Source organism: Symphalangus syndactylus, chromosome 19 (assembly GCF_028878055.3).
Source record: "Symphalangus syndactylus isolate Jambi chromosome 19, NHGRI_mSymSyn1-v2.1_pri, whole genome shotgun sequence".
Classification (NCBI taxonomy): Eukaryota; Metazoa; Chordata; class Mammalia; order Primates; family Hylobatidae; genus Symphalangus; species Symphalangus syndactylus.
Window position 1 is genome coordinate 48,430,969 of NC_072434.2, and position 18,578 is coordinate 48,449,546.

An 18,578-nucleotide genomic window follows, 5' to 3' on the forward strand; every position below is an offset into this window, starting at 1 on the left:
TTTAATATATTTGGTTCCTTAATGAGAAATCTGTGGGAGAAGAAACAATGTTTGAAGCTACAAAAAGGATGAAAAGCTAATTGATGATATATAGTTTTTTGCTTTTAAGTCACATGTTGATAAGGGTGATGGAAATGAGAGTAAGAGAAATAATGGGGAGGATATTATGAGATTTCTCCACTGTGGATAATGTCCTATCTCCATCTTTGGCAGCAAATATGTAGTAAAGATATTTCCTACCTGGGTTCATATGAAAGCAAGAAATGATCGTTTCTTTTATTCTTGTTCTTATACTGAGAAAAGGGTATAAGTTGTTATTTCCAAGGGTTTCTTCTGTTATTTCCAAGTTGGATAGTAGAAAGTGGAATAATAGACAATTCAAGTTAATGTACACATTCAAGGCACTTCATATTTCTTACTTTAAATTCCATTCTTTATGATGCTGTAGATCCATTTTTTTCCATTTGTAATACTGTCCAATGAAATCTGGATCTTTGAGCACTGAAATTAGAATATTAAAAAAAGAAGCTATACATACATTCTTTAATAATAGTTAAGAGTTAAAAATCGTTCACTTCTCATTATGTTGATATGTGGCGATAACATACACTATATAATTCAAGTCATATTACAATGCTTAGAAACTTTCCAAATTACTTGCTTTTATGGGAACATCATAATATTAGATATTGTTTGAAAGAGGTAGATTGTGACTTGGAAGTTATTTTCATTATAAAGAAAAACATTATATATCCTTTATCATGTTAAATAAAACTTATAGGAGACCATTGTTTTGGACTGAGCACATACCCTAAGCATTAACAGACCAAACCAAAATGGAGTCACTCATGCTAAGTGTCATGCAATAAAACTGAAACTTTAAGGAAACAGGACAATCTTAAACAGATCAGTTTTTTCTTTTTTTTTTTTTTTTTGAGACAGAGTCTTGCTGTTGCCCAGGCTGGAGTGCAATGGCGTGATCTCGGCTCACTGCAGGCTCTGTCCCCCCGGGGTTCACGCCATTCTCCTGCCTCAGCCTCCCGAGTAGCTGGGACTACAGGCGCCCGCCACTTCGCCCGGCTAATTTTTTTTTGTATTTTTAGTAGAGACGGGGTTTCACTGTGTTAGCCAGGATGGTCTCGATCTCCTGACCTCATGATCCGCCCGCCTCGGCCTCCCAAAGTGCGGGGATTACAGGCGTGAGCCACCGCGCCCGGTCAGATCAGTGTTTTCAAAAGAAGAGATTCACAGCCACCAGTCAGACAGGGCCCAGTCAACTTGAAGTGGCACGATAAGGAAGTCCCTGTGTTTTAACCCTTACAAGGAAAGTAACTGAAATGCCTTATGTTAACCAATAAAACTTTTCATATTATTCTGTTTTCTTATTCCTGCTCTAGCTACCTTATAAAAACTAACTGTTCTGCCATGCTCAGTAGACCACTTATCTATTTTTAAGATGAGATGCTGCCTGATTCATGAATCTCTAATGTAACCCAATTAGATTTTTAAATTTATTGAAATATAGCCTGGCCAATGTGGTGAAACCCCATCTCCACTAAAATACAAAAATCAGCCAGGTGTGGTGGTACACGCCTGTAATCCCAGCTACTCAGTAGTCAGAGGTTGCAGTGAGCTGAGATTGCGCCACTGCACTCCAGCCTGTGTGACAGAGTGAGACCCTGTCTCAAAAATAAATAAATAAAAATTTAAAAAGAGAAATTTTGTTTTGAGCAACAATAATGAAGAAAGTATTAAAATAACTCATATAAAACCCAGACATCATAGTTTAACAAAATTCTAATTCAGCACTTCAAGTAGGAAATTAGAATTTTGAAGTTGGAAATGACATTAAAGACCTTGCTTGATCCTTCATAAAGCAAGAATCTCCAACAGATGATCATCCAGGTTCTGAATGAATTACTTGCGAACTACAGAAAACGCACCACTTTGTAGATGGGAGACTGCCCATTCCATTGGCAGATAAGGGTCACAATGTCCTTCCTTCATCTGACTGCTGTGAGTTTCCACTGGTCTTAGTTCTAACCTCTGGAGCGATACTAAGTTCATCCCTCTCCCACAAGAGAGAGCCCTCTAATAGCTCACAGGGAAGCCTAGTTCTTTTAACTTTTTCTTAGGATGTGATTTTCTAGAAACTTAACCATCCTTAATGCTCTGGTGATAAACTCTTTTGATGTTCCTATTAAAGTTTGTGTCCAGAACTGGATCAGGACCTTGAATTGGTTTGAAGCAAAGACGCAAATGGGCTTACTACCTCCCTTGCTCTGTGCACTATCGATTCAGCTCAGGCCTGCATTAGTGTTTTCTGGAACTCATATTACATCACCACTGGCTTTTAAGTTTGTGGTTAATTACAAGCTTACACCTTCAATCAAATTCGCATAAGATTTATTAAAAACCTACTATGTTTAACAACAGGTGCTGGAGAGGATGTAGAGAAATAGGAACACTTTTACACTGTTGGTGGGACTGTAAACTAGTTCAACCACTGTGGAAGACAGTGTGGTGATTCCTCAAGGGTCTAAAACTAGAAATACCATTTGACCCAGCCATCCCATTACTGCGTATATATCCAAAGGATTATAAATCATGCTGCTATAAAGACACATGCACACGTATGTTTATTGTGTCACTATTTACAATAGCAAAGACTTGGAACCAACCCAAATGTCCATCAATGATAGACTGGATTAAGAAAATGTGGCACATGTATACCATGGAATACTATGCAGCCACAAAAAAGGATGAGTTCATGTCCTTTGTAGGGACATGGATGAAGCTGGAAACCATCATTCTGAGCAAGCTATCGCAAGGACAGAAAACCAAACACCGCATGTTCTCACTCATAGGTGGGAACTGAACAATGAGAACACTTGGACATAGGATGGGGAACATCAAACACCAGGGCCTGTCATGGCGTGGGGGCAGTGGGGAGGGATAGCATTAGGAGATATACCTAATGTAAATGACGAGTTAATGGGTGCAGCACACCCATGAAGAAAGTATTAAAATAACTCATATAAAACCCACCTTGTAACCCTTACAAGGAAAGTAACTGAAATGCCTTACGCTAACCAATAAAACAGGCACATGTATACATATGTAACAAACCTGCACGTTGTACACATCTACCCTAGAACTTAAAGTATAATAATAAAAAAAACCCTACTATGTTTAAGGCACTGGTAATTTTTACATGAAATCTTATTAAGCCAGATCATATGCCCATATATACTTTATCTATTTTCCTATTTCTTATTATTGTTCTGAGCTTAGCTTACAGTCTTGAACTATTTAACCAGCTAGATGCTCTCCACCAGTCTTGCCCTTGTCTGGGGCTTTCTTCTTTTTCTTCTTCTTCTTCTTCTTCTTGTTTTTTTTTTTTTTTTTTTGAGATGGCAGTCTCACTTTGTCACCCAGGCTGGAGTGCAGTGGCACGATCATCGCTCACTGCCACCTCCAGTTCCTGAGCTCAAGGGATCTTCCCACTCCAGTCTCCCAAGTAGCTAGGACTATAGGCACATGCCACCATGCCCGGCTAATTTTAAAATTTTTTGTAGAGATGGGGTCTCCCTATTTTGCTCAGGATGATCTCAAACTCCTGGGCTCAAGAAATCCTCCTGCTTTGGCCTCCCAAAGTGTTGGGATTACAGACGTGAACCACTGTGCCCAGCCTGGCGCTTTCTTCTTAATAATGATTAATTTACACCTTTTAGCTTGATGACATTTGCCATTGACAGAAAAAAAAATTTTAACTGAATAGTTTCCTTTTTTACATGATTTTCACCAGCAATATTTTTGTCTGTTCCTTAATTTTCTTGCTTGAAACACATGTAAGCACACATACATACATATTCTTACAGACGTTATTAATACTTTTTATTGGTATTTGGATATATGTTCCTCCCTTCCATTAAAGAAGCAAATCTTAGCTCCCCAGAGTTCTTGTGAGGTCTCATTATTTCCTTTAAATGATTATAATAATTAACATTAGCAGATTTTTTTTTTTTTTTTTTTTTTTTTTTTTTTTTTAGATAGTCTCACTCTGTCACCCAGGCTGGAGTGCAGTGGTGCAATCTTGGCTCACTACAACCTCCACCTTCCAGGTACAAGCGATTCTCATGCCTCAGCCAGTGAGCAGCTGGAATTGTAGGCATGCGCCACCATGCCGGGCTAATTTTTGTATTTTTAGTAGAGATGGGGTTTCGCCATGTTGGCCAGGCTGGTCTCGAACTCCTGGCCTCAACGATCCACCTGCCTTGGCCTCCCAAAGTGCTGGGATTACAAGTGTGAGCCCGCTGTGTCCAGCCAGAATTTTTATTATATGCTGGGCACATGTAAAATAGATATGGTTACTGTTAGAATACCCACTGTACAGATGGTCAAACAGAGAGGTTGAGTAATGTCTTCTCTCTGGGACTGTTCATTACTCTTAGCCAAAATTTAAAATTTAATCTCTCATGAACGCTATTTCCTTTTGAGGTTTCTATTTAAGGATAATTCATATCTTTTCTTAAACTTTTTGAGATTGCCTTTCCTCATTTTATATTTGAATATGTATGGCTGTCTCTTCCTTATATATTATGAAACCCCAAATGACACGGTCATCTTTCCTGGATAGTCCCATTAGTTTTATATCATTGACTCATTTTCTTCATTGCTTTCTCCATCATCTGAGAGATGAAAATGCCACAGTACTTTGTACAAATTTTAACACTTCTCATATTTTATCCCTATGGTTTTTTTCACTCATCTGTCTATTACCACTTGTCTGTAAACTCCTTGAAGAGCTTACCACAATGTGTCTTCTTGTCTCACACACACAGCCAATTGTCTAGATAGAGAAGGTGCTCAACGAATGACACTGATCGGAGAGAAACAATGAAAGAATGAGGACGGGAGAGAGACAGAGAGAAGAAAGGAACCACCTCATCTTAGCAGAAGTTTTGCATGTTGAAATTCCTTCATCACTACAATATCTTGCATTTGTGGCAGTTTTGTAATCTGTGGTAGGAAAGCATCTTCTATTGCATCCACAGTATAGTTCTTCTTGCTTTTCTGTTGCGCCTTCTGCAGATTCCAGGGCATTGCTTCTACTCTGCTTTTTTTTTTTTTCTATGATACACCTCTTATCCAACATCTGTAGGGGTTGCCCTGAATTTTTTTTTTCCACTGCTAGGATGGTCACATCCAAAAAAACCAATAGCACCAACTTGCCTCAGCATGTTCTATTTTCACACATGCCATCTCATGCTAACCATAGAGCAACATAACTAGGATGGAATATTTTTGTCAATCAATAGAAATGAAAACCAAAGTACAAAGAGTTAAGCGACTACTTTAAATTCACTTACCTGCACGTGGCAAACCTGATACAGGGCTAAGGAGTTTCTAACTTCTGACATCATGCTTTTCCCACTAGGACCTTCCCAGCCTTGGTTGCACATTGTAGTCACCTGGGGAGCTTTAAAAACAACTCCTGCCTGGTCCTACTCCCAGAGATCCTGATGTAATTGGTCTTGGGTGTGCCCTCTATATTGAAATTTTTACAAGCTCCTCAGGTTGTTCTCATGAGCAGTCAAGACTGAGAACCACTGCATTAGAGTCAGAGGATACTGCTTCTTGCATCTAAATGTGTTTTGGAGACACTTGCCCTTATTGCTGGCTTAACGACTCAAAGAATAAAAGTCTCCTAGGGGGAAGCAAACATCCCCATCATGCTTTGGGCTGTTTGGTCTGTCTCGATGACAGCAAACAAACATCAGGAAGCCTAGGCTCAGTATTACAGAGTACACTGGTCTGGAGGAATTCTTTTCCTCTAGCATAAACATTTCCTTATGGGGATCATATTCTGTCATTAAGCTTTTGTTGCCCACAACCATATGTATTGGTTTGTTCTCTGCCAAACCTTTTACTTGCCATTCTATAGCAGTGGAGGGAGAACAGTGGATCCTTGGCACATTTTCCATACGATTGCCTATGCTTATGAACTAAAAATTATAATTATTTACAAATATGCTGCATGTACTTCCGAGTTTGAATTTAAATCTCATACATACAGAGATAACAATTTGATGTCATATTACGGAGGCAGTAGAGTATCAGAGAAAGAGCAACAAACGTGGAGTGAGAAGATGTGGTTCCAGTCTCTGGACCACAGCCTACCGAATTAATTGAGAACACACTTATTGAGAACTTATTGTTAACATATTGAGAACTTATTTTTCACTTATTGAGAACTCACTATATGCTGGGCACTGTTTTAAGGGCTTCAACCCTATAAAGTATGTGCTGTGATTATTCTTATTTTATGGATGAGAAAACTGGGACACAGAGAGGTTAAGAAACTTAACCAAAGTCACACAGACAGTAAATGGCAGACCCAGGATGAAACTTTGGTAAATCTGACTCCAGGATGTACATTCTTTACCAACATATGATATTCTCCCTCACATGTGTAACCTTAGGTAAATTACTTAGCTTTTCAGTCTTAGTTTTCTCATCTTAAAACAAAGTAAAAATAATAATAATAATGCCTGGCACGTAGGGTTGATATACCACCATGCATGACATATATTAGGTGCTTAATAATGTTGGTTGAATAAATGAATAAAAGAATGATAGATTGGGATGGCTAAAAATATATAGGAGCATACTTCATAAACTGCATTATACAAGAAACTTACTATTATGATGATGCCAACGACTATGTGTAGATTTGTGGCACAAGATAGGGAAAAGAGTTAATACCCCAAATCAAAATTTAACTACTTACCACTACTCATAAAAGATAAAGCTCTTAAAAATATGCACAAGAGTTTAATAATCTTTCCAATGCTAAGAATGTAACTGTAGAAAATGAAGTTATTAGAAGTTTCTCTTTTATTTCTGAGTTGTTGAAGAAGCATTCTATAATCTAAAAGCTTCATCTTTATTATTGCCAGGAAATTAGGCCATTAAAAAAGATAGTGTTGGATCTCATCCAGCTAAACTATCCAAAGATAAAATGGCCAGCAGCACATGTAAAGTTTACATTTAATTTTTTTAAATTAAGTGCTGGTTATTATTCAAGGAAAGGTCTTGAAACATTCTTATAACAATTCCCTAGAGGAAGAAGAGGCAGGGTGATTGTGAAATCGTGCACCAAGTGCTAGATTCAAAGTCTCAGAAATTCATTTGGGCTACAGATAACGATGGCCAGTTATTGCCTTTACAAACAGGGATGAATTACATACTAGGTTACTGAAAGATGTAGAAACAACAAAATTAAACAGTTTGGGGCCAAACTCTTTTTGAGGAAGAAACTGTGGTCAGTGGTGCCTTATTATTTCCTTCCATTTTTTAATTATTCTTTATTGCAAGACAATTATTCCCAAATCTCTTAAGTTTTGGCACATGCTTCTATTTTTTTTTTCCTCTAGCAGTTTGGAGTTTCCAAGTGGCCGTATATATTTACATGTTATTCTAGAAAGCACCAAGCTGTAACAATCTGTTTTTTTGGTGGAAGGAGTTTGACTCTGAGTGGTTCCCTAGAGTGTGCCAATTAATGTCTCTCAACATAGTGTTTGTGTAATTAAGGGTTATTGCCCCTGCAGCCTATATGAGCTGCTCAGTGCCTCATTCATAGTAGGTACACACAGCAGATGTGTTTGCTGAATTGACTAGGCAGCATTCAACAACAAATCTTTGACCTGAATTAACCATTCAAGTACTCGGGTATCAAAAATAATTAATATTTTATACTGATAGAGCTGCTAAAGATTGTATATCTTGATGTACCTTAAATTGTTTTGACCTATGAGTGAGGATGGTAATATATAATCACAAAATAATTAATAGCCAACCTCCTGAAAGAACATGTGATTTCTTAAAAGTTATTGATCTAATTTACCTTTTAAGGATATTTATTAAGCTTAGTACTATTTTTTGCCCTCATTTGTACCTTAAAACTTGATACTATTTTTCACTATAGGAAACTATCATAATAATGAGATGAAATATAATAAGACCTCAAATTAAGGCAATGGTCATGGGGGTGTAGTAGAGTGGAAGCATTCATAATGTTGCAGGAGATAAAATCAACAAGGCTTAATGAGAGAGATAAAGAGATGTAGGAAACATGTAAGATTCTGGCTTCGGTAAGAAAATGTAAAAATAGCGATCTACTACTAACCAAGAGAGGGAATAAAGGGAGACAGATAGATTCGGGGGCAAGATGATGAATTCACTTTGAGATATCTTGAATATGAGATGCCTGTAATACATACAGGTGAGATGTCCCCTGCACAGTTATAAATACACATGTAAAATTCAGAAGAGGGGTCTGGCTGGAGATGCGGCTTTAGGAATCACTGGCCTGTAGGCAAATGAAAACCTTGGTAGTGGAAGAGGTCTTTCAGAGAGAGTAAGTAGAGAGGACTGAATGAAGAAGATATTGCCAAGGGAAGAGGCAGCAGAGTGCTTAGGAAGGGAGATGAAAAGCCATGGATGTATGATATCATGTAAATCAAGGAGAGCACAGCTAATGAGAGTGCAAGTAAGAAGAGGACTAAATCGTAATCACTCCATCTGGGAATTCAGAAGTCTCTGCTACTGCAGAATGCACCATTTTAGAAGGATGGCTGAAGCAAAGTCGTATTTCAGTAAGTGTATGCAGACTGGACAACCTACTTTCATCCAGATAATGAAATAGTCCTCTAAAGATCCAATTAAATGGATCCAGAAAGTTGTCCAGCTCTCTCATTCTTTTTAATTCCTGATGTATGATGGTAACAGATGATTTTTCCTTTTAGATTGATGTAATTGAACAGCCCTATGTTCTTATGTTTTCTTGTTGAATTTCTACCTAATATTTCCTGTGGCGTAGAGGAGAAATGAAAAGGTTCTCTCTGGGGTGAAAGCTTTTCTCTGGGGTAAAGGAAGTAAAGTAAACCTCATGAGATTGGAAACTTTTCTGTTATTCCTCCAATTGACTATCTTTCTTTCTGGCTTTTAATCAGACTTCAGTCCAGGGTTCTATACAAAAAACTTTGTGTTCTTCTTTGAGAGGCTGAGGCAGGAGGATTGCTTGAGGCCAGGAGTTCCAAACCAGCCTGGACAACATAGTGAGACCCCTATCTCTTAAAAAGTAAAAATAAGGCCGGGCGTGGTGGCTCATGCCTGTAATCCCAGCACTTTGGGAGGCTGAGGCGGGCGGATCACGAGGTCAGGAGATCAAGACCATCCTGGCTAACACGGTGAAACCCTGTCTCTACTAAAAATACAAAAATTAGCCGGGCGTGGTGGCAGGCGCCTGTAGTCCCAGCTACTCTGGAGGCTGAGGCAGGAGAATGGCATGAACCTGAGAGGCGGAGCTTGCAGTGAGCCGAGATTGTGTCACTGCACTCCAGCCTGGGTGACAGAGCCAGACTCCATCTCAAAAAAAAAAAAAAGTAAAAATAAAAAAATTAGCCATGCATGGTGGCTTTTGCCTATAATCCTAGCTACTCAGGAGGCTGAAGCAGGAAGATCGCTTGAGTTCAGGAATTTGAGGCTGCAGTTAGCTAGTATTGTGCCACTGCACTCCAGCCTGGATGACAGAGTTAGACCCTGTCTCTAAGGCAAAAATTTAAAATTAATTTTTTTTGGAAAAAAGAACTAGGCGGGGCGCAGTGGCTCAAGCCTGTAATCCCAGCACTTTGGGAGGCCGAGGCAGGCGGATCACGAGGTCAGGAGATCGAGACCATCCTGGCTAACACAGTGAAACCCCGTCTCTACTAAAAAAAAAAAAAAAAAGAAAAGAAAAAAAGAACTAAAGTAATAGTTGTTGAATGAATAGTATATAGAGCCTACAGAGAAGTTTATCACTCTTACATAGCAGATGTGTGTCAATTAGTCTTCGAAAGCAAGATAAATGTTAACAGATTAACATATACCAAAAGGACATAGGATAAGGATAGTTCACCTTACATGGAGTTCTGTAGTATTCTGTGGCTTTTGATGTAGCTATTCTGGACCATGTCTGGTAGTAATCACTAAATGAGGTTTTAATTGGTCTGAAAATATAAATAAAAATCAGACAATGGGCATTTTGTAAATTTTCTTTTTAAAATTATTGTACTGCTGTACGGACTGTTCACATAATATCCTGTCACAAGATATTAAACTGACTTGCAAATTGTAACATGTATTTTTAACAATTGTATCCGATATATTGATTCCACCAATAATGAGTACAAATAACGAAAAAGAAAATGTCCAAATCATTTTTCAATGATAAATGTAAATATGGACCCACGTGTATATTATAAAAAGAAAAATACAGGTTTAAGACATCTGCCTTTCATGACTAACATTAAAAAAGAACTTTAAGCAAAGCATTATACCTGTCAATTTCTCATTCTATAAAAAACAATAAACATTTTTCTTGAACTTCAATGCCAAATTCTAGTAAAAAACCCTTATTTCTTATAAGGAGGACAGAATACAAATATTAGAATTGAGATTAGTTTTGTTTTTACAGAGAAACTGACTATTTTCAAAGAGGGGAAAAACAGCTCTTTTCTAATACTCCTGGCTGCTACTTTCCCCTCCCTATGCTAATATTACTATGTCCTAATGGAGAGCAAAGATTATTATAAGGTGTTAAATGAAAACTATAAAGCAGTCCCTTAAATAACTGCATTTCCAAGCATTTTTCCACAAACTTTTAAAATGCAGAGATTCTCAACACTCTATAAACAAAACATTACTTAAGCATATTTTTTCAGACATGTGAAATCACTAATTAACTGGCTTAAACAGATGCTTAAATATCCAGTGCAATATGCCTTATGCCTGTTTTCCAATTTAAGTTCCTAGCTCTTTGGAAGAAGAAGCAAGTTTTCAGTCAGAACAAGTATATTAGCATTAGTTTTTATAGGTAAATCATAGGTACCTTAAATTAAGTATTTGACTCAACTTTTAAATTAATGAGGCATTATCTAAATGTGTTAATTCATTTATTTAAATAACAATTATGCACACTTAATTTTAAGAGTAACATTTGTCGAATGTGTTATTACTTTTATAATCACACTTAAGTAGAAATTTGAAACTTGAGGAAGATAAATTAATCATTACTATTATTGCTTCCAGAGCTGCATGCTGTGCTGTAGACGACTAAATGATATACTAAACTAACATGAATTTGCCAATGAAATGTCTCAGCATTTGGCAACAGAGGTAACAAAATGAAAGGCTGCATTATATCTCCTGCATGAAAAAGCTTGTGATCAATTTGCTGTCACAGATCATTTAGCAGACAACAATGACTCAAGAGGAAGGAAACTGTCAACACACTGTCTCGTGAAAAAAAATACACCATCTTCAGGCACAATCGTCTCCATTGTTTTTTGTCTGTTTGACCACGACCCATGACCTTTTCCCTTCCCAGGGTGTCCTGTTCAATTTCAAACTGTTAGCCTTCAGGGGCTTTCTGTTTTTTCCCTCCATAATAATTAAAAATATTACCCTAAAAGGTATAACTTTAGTGTGGTTTGAATATACAAAGCAAAATGTCTTACACATTTGGGAGTATTTGAATTTTCAAATATACTTTCTATAAAGGAAACAACCCCTTAAAAAAAGAGAACAGTAACTATATTTTACTATTATTCAGATAAAGTAAGCTTACAGGGATATATGCAGCATAAAAATACATGTGTTTATAGTTTCAACCAATGATGGGAATTTACTGAGTATTATCATTGACGTTATGAATACAAAAAAGTAGAAGACATAATTTTAAACTGAATATTAGAATTTGTTATCCTGTTGGAAAAAATAAGATATATACCTGGACTAGTGAATTGAACAACTTTATATATTAACACGATAAAGTGTTATATGGTTTAACGGAGACATTTGGAGAATATAAGAACAGATACTTCTCTCCTTTGGCAGTGGCAATAAGCAAAGAAGTCGGAGGAGGGAGATGTAATTTTTTTTAAGTCGTCAGGGAAAGAGTATTTGGGATACAGGTCTGGAAAAAAAACAAGGGGGCACTGTAGGCCAAGGGAAGAGTATTAGTAATTGCTCAGATGGGAGAGAGCATGGCATGCACATATGTACATACAGAGGATGTTGGGGGAAGAAATTAGAGAACAATTGGCTAGAATGGAGACTTCATATTCACAGGAGTTGGAATTGATAAGTGAAACTGGGCAGTGCAGGGTCCTCAAATTTAGGCAGAGAACGGGTTAGAGTCGATTCAGTAATCTTGATCTTGATTTGTTGGGTAATAGCCATCAGTAGTTCTCGAATAAGGCAAGTAAATTATGAAATCCATGTTGGAGCAAGACTTTTCCTTGAAAGTAATAAGCAGGGTGGAGTATAGAAAGGAGATTAAATGCCAGGGGACCAGATAGGAAACAAACGCAGTAATTCAGGGATGAACTACTGAGAGCTAATAGCAGAGTGGCAGCAAATGGTACGAAAGGGAGGAGATGAGTTGAAGGCAATGCTAAAAAATTGACTGGACTGGTTGGTTGCCTGACAGGGTGACTATTACAGTCAAATATTCTTCTAAAGCCCAGAAATCTGGTTAGTTTTGCTGTTAATAGAAAGCATCAAGAGAAACTGAAGTAAAATACGAGTTTAATTTTAGATGTAGATTTCAGGTGATGTTAGTACAGACAAGTCAAAATGATATTCAGGAGTGTGATTAAGACACTGAGATTAGAAAGAAGAGATTTGGATCAAATCAACAAAATCATTGATAGAGGAAGCTACTAGAGAAAACCACCTCCAAAAAAGTTAGTATTTTGAAAAGAAAGAGCAGAAACCAACTTATAATTAAGAGGAGCTAATGAAGGAAAGAGAAAGGTTCATTAGGGGAAGAAGAAAATCATGGCAGTGCTATTTCATGGGAACAACATCCCAGCCACAACCAAAGCCTAACAATGAAACCCCCAAATATCTCTGGCTGGAACCTTCCTGTCCATCGTGACCTAGTTGTTTAGTATCATGGATACTCAGGGTCTGGAGTCAGCTGGCCTGGGTTAAAACCCTTTAGCGCTTCTACTCGTTAGGTGTGTGGCTCTGCAGCAAGTTACCTAACCTCTCCAGGTCCGTTTCCCCATCTGTAAAATCAGGAGATAAAACTTTCTTAAGTGGTTGTTGTGAGCACTCAGTGAAATCATGCATGAAAAGAGCCAAGTTTAGCGCCTCTTCAGCACTTAAGTGTCAGCTGGTCTCCATTGCCTTGATAAGTACCTCATCATTTCTCTCCTATTAACTCTAAACAGCTTCCTTGTAGTTTTTCTACCCCTAACTCTCCCTATTCTAGGTTATCATACCTCTGCTTGAAAACCACATTTGGTACTGAGGCGGGAGGATCACCTGAGGTCAGGAGTTGGAGACTAGCCTGGCCAACATGGCGAAACCCTGTCTCTATTAAAAATACAAAAATAAGCTGCGCATGGTGGCCTGTGCCTGTAATCCCAGCTACTCGGGAGGCTGAGACAGGAGAATTGCTTGAACCAGGGAGTCAGAGGTTGCAGTGAGCTGAGATCGCACCACTGCAATCCAGCCTGGAGACAGAGCGAGATTCCGTACTCAAAAAAAAAAAAAAAAAAAAAAAAAAAAAATTAGCTGGGCAAGGTGGCAAGTAATTAGCTGGGCAAGGTGCCTGTAATCCCAGCTACTCGGGAGGCTGAGGCAGGAGAATCGCTTGAACCCGGAGGCAGAGGTTGCAGTGAGCTCAGATTATGCCACTGCACTCCAGCCTGGGCGACAGAGCAAGACTCTTTTTTTTTTTTTTTTTTTTTTTTTTTGGGACGGAGTCTCGCTGTTGCCCAGGCTGGAGTACGGTGGCGCGATTTCGGCTCACTGCAGGCTCTGCCCCCTAGGGTTCACGCCATTCTCCTGCCTCAGCCTCCCGAGTAGCTGGGACTACAGGCGCCCGCCACCTCGCCCGGCTAATTTTTTGTATTTTTAGTAGACGGGGTTTCACCATGTTAGCCAGGATGGTCTCGATCTCCTGACCTCGTGATCCGCCCGCCTTGGCCTCCCAAAGTGCTGGGATTACAGGCATGAGCCACCGCACCCGGCCAAGACTCTGTCTTAAAAAAAAAAAAAAAAAAAGAGAGGAAGAAAAGGAAAAGAAAAAGAAAACCATATTTGGTTATGTAATTCTATACGAAAACATCTAAATACTTTCAAATAGAACTTGAAGCTCTGCACCATCTGGCCATTTCCATCCTTTTCTTCTGTTATCCATCCCCACATCCAGAGGCTCCATCACACAGAATTTCCTACTAATCCAAGCACACCATGGTATTACACTCCTCTTTCTGTGAAAGCTGTTCTAGAGACTCCTGTCTCCTCTGTGCCTGTCAAACTCTTACTCATCAAAGTTTAGGTCCAGTAAAAATATTTTGCATATGAAGGTTGTCACAGTGGACATTGTGGTTGCTTCCTCACCAGCTCTTGCATTCTTCGCCCATTATGTAGATACCATACACTTTGATAGGACTGACCCCACCTCTGGCTCTAAATTAGAGCCTGATGGGTTCAGGGCTGTCTGACCATGGTGCCTAATTCAGGAACACGAATTTGACCTAAAAAGATTCAATTAGAGCAAAGTTATAGTCGTTTTCTAGTACATCTTAATATCTAGGGGTATCTATGCTCTAACTTTGTTCTTCAAAATTGCCTTCTCATTCTATGTCCTTTGTACTTTTAGATATATATTTAGAGCTTGCTTACAAATTTCCAGAAAAAAAAAAAACTGCTGAGATTTTGATTGAGATTGAATTTAATCTACAGTTTAATTTGGGAAGAATTGACAATATAATAATATTCAGTTTTTCCCAAGCCACAAACATTGGACATTTCTACTTCTTTAAGTCTTTTAAATTTTCTCTCAGAAATATTTGTGGGTTTCAGTATAGATGTCTTGTACATGTTTCATTATGTTTTGATGCTGTTGTAAATGGTACTTTACTATCTTTTTTTTTTTTTTTGTGATGAAGTTTTGCTCTTGTTGCCCAGGCTGGGGTGCAATGGTGTGATCTCAGCTCACTGCAGCAACCTCTGCCTCCCAGGTTCAAGCGATTCTCCTGCCTCAGCCTCCCGAGTAGCTGGGACCACAGGCATGTGCCACGCACGCCTGGCTAATTTTGTATTTTTAGTAGAGATAGGGTTTCTGCATGTTGGTCAGGCTGGTCTCAAACTCCCGACCTCAGCTGATCTGCCCACCTTGGCCTCCCAAAGTGGTGGGATTACAGGCATGAGCCACAGTGCCTGGCCGTAAATGGTATTTTTTAAATTTCAGTTTCTGTCTGTTGATTATGAGTATATAGAAACATAGTTAATTTTTAATCTTAACTTTAATCTTATACCATGAGTCTTTGCTAAATTCACTAATTAATTTTCAAGTTTTTTTTATATTCATTTGGATTTCACTATGCATGTAATCATGTTATCTAGGAATAAAGACAATTTACTTCATCCTTTCCAAACTTTAAAATTTTTATTTATTTTCCTTGCCTCATTGCACTGGCTAGAACCTCCAGTACAATGTTGAATAGAAGTGTTGGTAGTAGACATACTTACCTTATTCCTAAACTCAGGAGAAAAGCATTCAACATTTCACATTTTAGTATGAGGTTGGCTGTTGGAATTTTGTAGATTCCTATTACTGAAATAAGGGAATTTCTGTTACAGTTTGCTAAGAATTTTATCATGAATGGGTGTTAAATTTTAACAAATACTTTTACTAGATTCACTGAGATAATTTTATGGCTTTTCCCTTTATTTGGCTAGTAAATGTGTTACACAAATTGATTTTTGAATATTAAACCAACCTTGCTTTCTTATAATCAGACCCATTTGGTCATTGTTATCCCATTTTATCAGTGGATTCAATTCGGTAATATTTTGATTAGAATTTATGCATCTATGCTAATAAAAGGTATTGACCTATAATTTCCTTTCTTGTAGTAATCGCAGATTTTAGAATCTGACTTTGGAGGTTTGGAAATGTAGTCATTTTCTCTACTCACTGAAAAGGTTTGAATACCTTTTTTTTTTTTTTAAAAAAAGTTTCATTTTGAAACAACTTTAGAAATATAAGAGAGTCGTAAAGATAATTGAATATCTTTTTCTACTTTTAAGAGATGGGTCTCACTATATTGCCCAGGCTGGTCTTGAAATCCTGGGCTAAAGCAATCCTTCCACCTTGGCCAAATAGCTGGGATTACAGGCCCAAGCCATCTCACCTGGCTTGAATAGCTTTTTAAAATAAATTTTATTGCAGCATAATTTACACTCAATAAAATGCACACGTTTTAAGGGTACAGATTGATGAGTTTTGATACAAAAGTATACATCTGCATAACCATTACCTCATACAAAATGTATTTTCATTATTCCAGAAAGTTTCCTACTGCCCCTTCCCAGTCAATCTCCCTTGACATTCTGGGCAATCAGTGATCTGATTAATCTGACAGATTAGTTTTGCCTGTCTTAGAACTTCATATAAATTGAATCACATAGTATGTACTCTTTTGTTATTGTGTTTTTTTTCACTCAACATAATGCCTGCATACTTATTCCCTATTGTTGCATGTATCAATAATTAATTCATTTTTATTTGCTGATAGTATTCTATATATTAATAAAGCACAATTTATTTATGCATTCAACTGTTGATGGACATTTTGGTTGTTTCTAGTTTGAGATATTATAAATAAAGCTGCTACGAACATTTGTGTACAACTCTTCTTGTGAATATATATTTTTCATTTCTTTTAGGTATATACTTCGGAGTAGAATTACTGGATTACAGGAAAGGTAATGTTTGACATTATAAGATACTTAAACTGTGTTTCAAACTGGTTGTGGGCATGTAAAGTGATAAAACAAGATATGCAGCAATGGACGAAAGCTCCAATGACTCCATATCTTTACCAACAAATGGAATTATTCATCTTAATTTGAGTCAATGGTGTCTTCTTTCAATCTTCTCCATCTCAGTAAATGACAGCAGAACCCACCTAGTTCAACCCCAAATCTAGTAATTATCCTTGGTCCCACTTTTTCTCACACCCCACATTGAATCAGTAATTCTCCTTCAGTGCAAGCCTTGAATCCACTCATTTCTCCTCCTCCATACCTATGCCCAAACCCTTGACCGAACCACCATTGTCTTGCCCCTGATCAACCAAAATAACCTAATAACTCTTCTCTTTGCTTCCACCTTAGATCCTTCACAAACTATTGCCCTCATAGCAGTTAAAAGTACTCCTTTTGGCCGGGCGCGGTGGCTCACGCTTGTAATCCCAGCACTTTGGGAGGCCGAGGCGGGCGGATCACGAGGTCAGGAGATCGAGACCATGGTGAAACCCCGTCTCTACTAAAAATACAAAAAATTAGCCGGGCGTGGTGGCGGGCGCCTGTAGTCCCAGCTACTCGGAGAGGCTGAGGCAGGAGAATGGCGTGAACCCGGGAGGCGGAGCTTGCAGTGAGCCGAGATCGCGCCACTGCACTCCAGCCTGGGCGACAGAGCAAGACTCTGTCTCAAAAAAAAAAAAAAAAAAAAAAAAAGTACTCCTTTTAAAAGTTAAATCTGATTCTGTCTCTCCCTTTCCTAAAAGCTGTTCAACAGTGTCCCAATTTCCTTACCTGGTATAATAAAATTAATCTAAATTCCTTACACAGTTTATAAAGTCCTAAGTGATTTGGCCCAGCCTACTTCTCTTACCTCCATCTACCTCTCTTCTCTTTTCCCCCTTGCTGTGTTCTAGCAACAGCAGCCTTCTTACTGATTCTCTCACATCATACAAGTACTCAATTTAGGGTCTTCACATTACTCTCCCAATTTTTTACTCCTTTTTCCTTTCAATTTCACAAATCTTGATTTTCTAAGATAATACCATTTACAAGTTTACTTCATAATGGTTCTTGAGTTATCTTTGACTAAATTATTATAATTACTTTCTATGTACTTAACTCATTTAATCTTCATAGCAATTCTATGAAATCAGTACTATTACTAGCATTTAATATATAAAGAAACTGAGACACAGAGAAATTAACTTTTCTTAGTCACATAGTAAATGGAAGAATTGGGATTCTCTCATTTACTGTTCTAGAAATGCCTTTCAGTTGTGTGTGTGCGTGTGTGTGATATACACAGTATTTTATAATGCACTCTTTCCATTTACTTTTTTATTGTGGCAAAACACATAACTTTATCATCTTAACCATTTCTAAGTGTACAGTTCAGTAGTGTTAAGTGTAGTACATTGTTGTGCAAGAGATCTCTAGAACTTTTTCATCTTGCAACACTGAATTTCTGTGTCCAACTTTTCACTTAATTTTTTTTTTTTTGACACAGAGTCTCGCTCTGTTGCCTAGGCTGGAGTGCAATGACACAATCTCGGCTCACTGCAACCTCCACCTTCTGGGTTCAAGCGATTCTCCTGACTCAGCCTCCCGAGTAGCTGGGATTACAGGCACACGCCATCATGCCCAGCTAATTTTTGTATTTTTAGTAGAGACGGGGTTTCATCATGTTGGCCAGGCTGGTTTTAAAC

General features: G+C 38.0%; 1 protein-coding gene across 1 annotated transcript in view; it reads right to left on the reverse strand.

The window, feature by feature from the left end:
* The window catches only part of UBE2U (ubiquitin conjugating enzyme E2 U), a 62,883-nt gene that overhangs the window by 23,101 nt on the left and 21,204 nt on the right, over positions 1-18,578 (reverse strand). Inside the window, exon 6 of the mRNA XM_055234209.1 lies at positions 420-501. Within this exon, the coding sequence (XP_055090184.1) occupies positions 420-501 (82 nt within the window). The remainder of the gene's footprint in view (positions 1-419; positions 502-18,578) is intronic.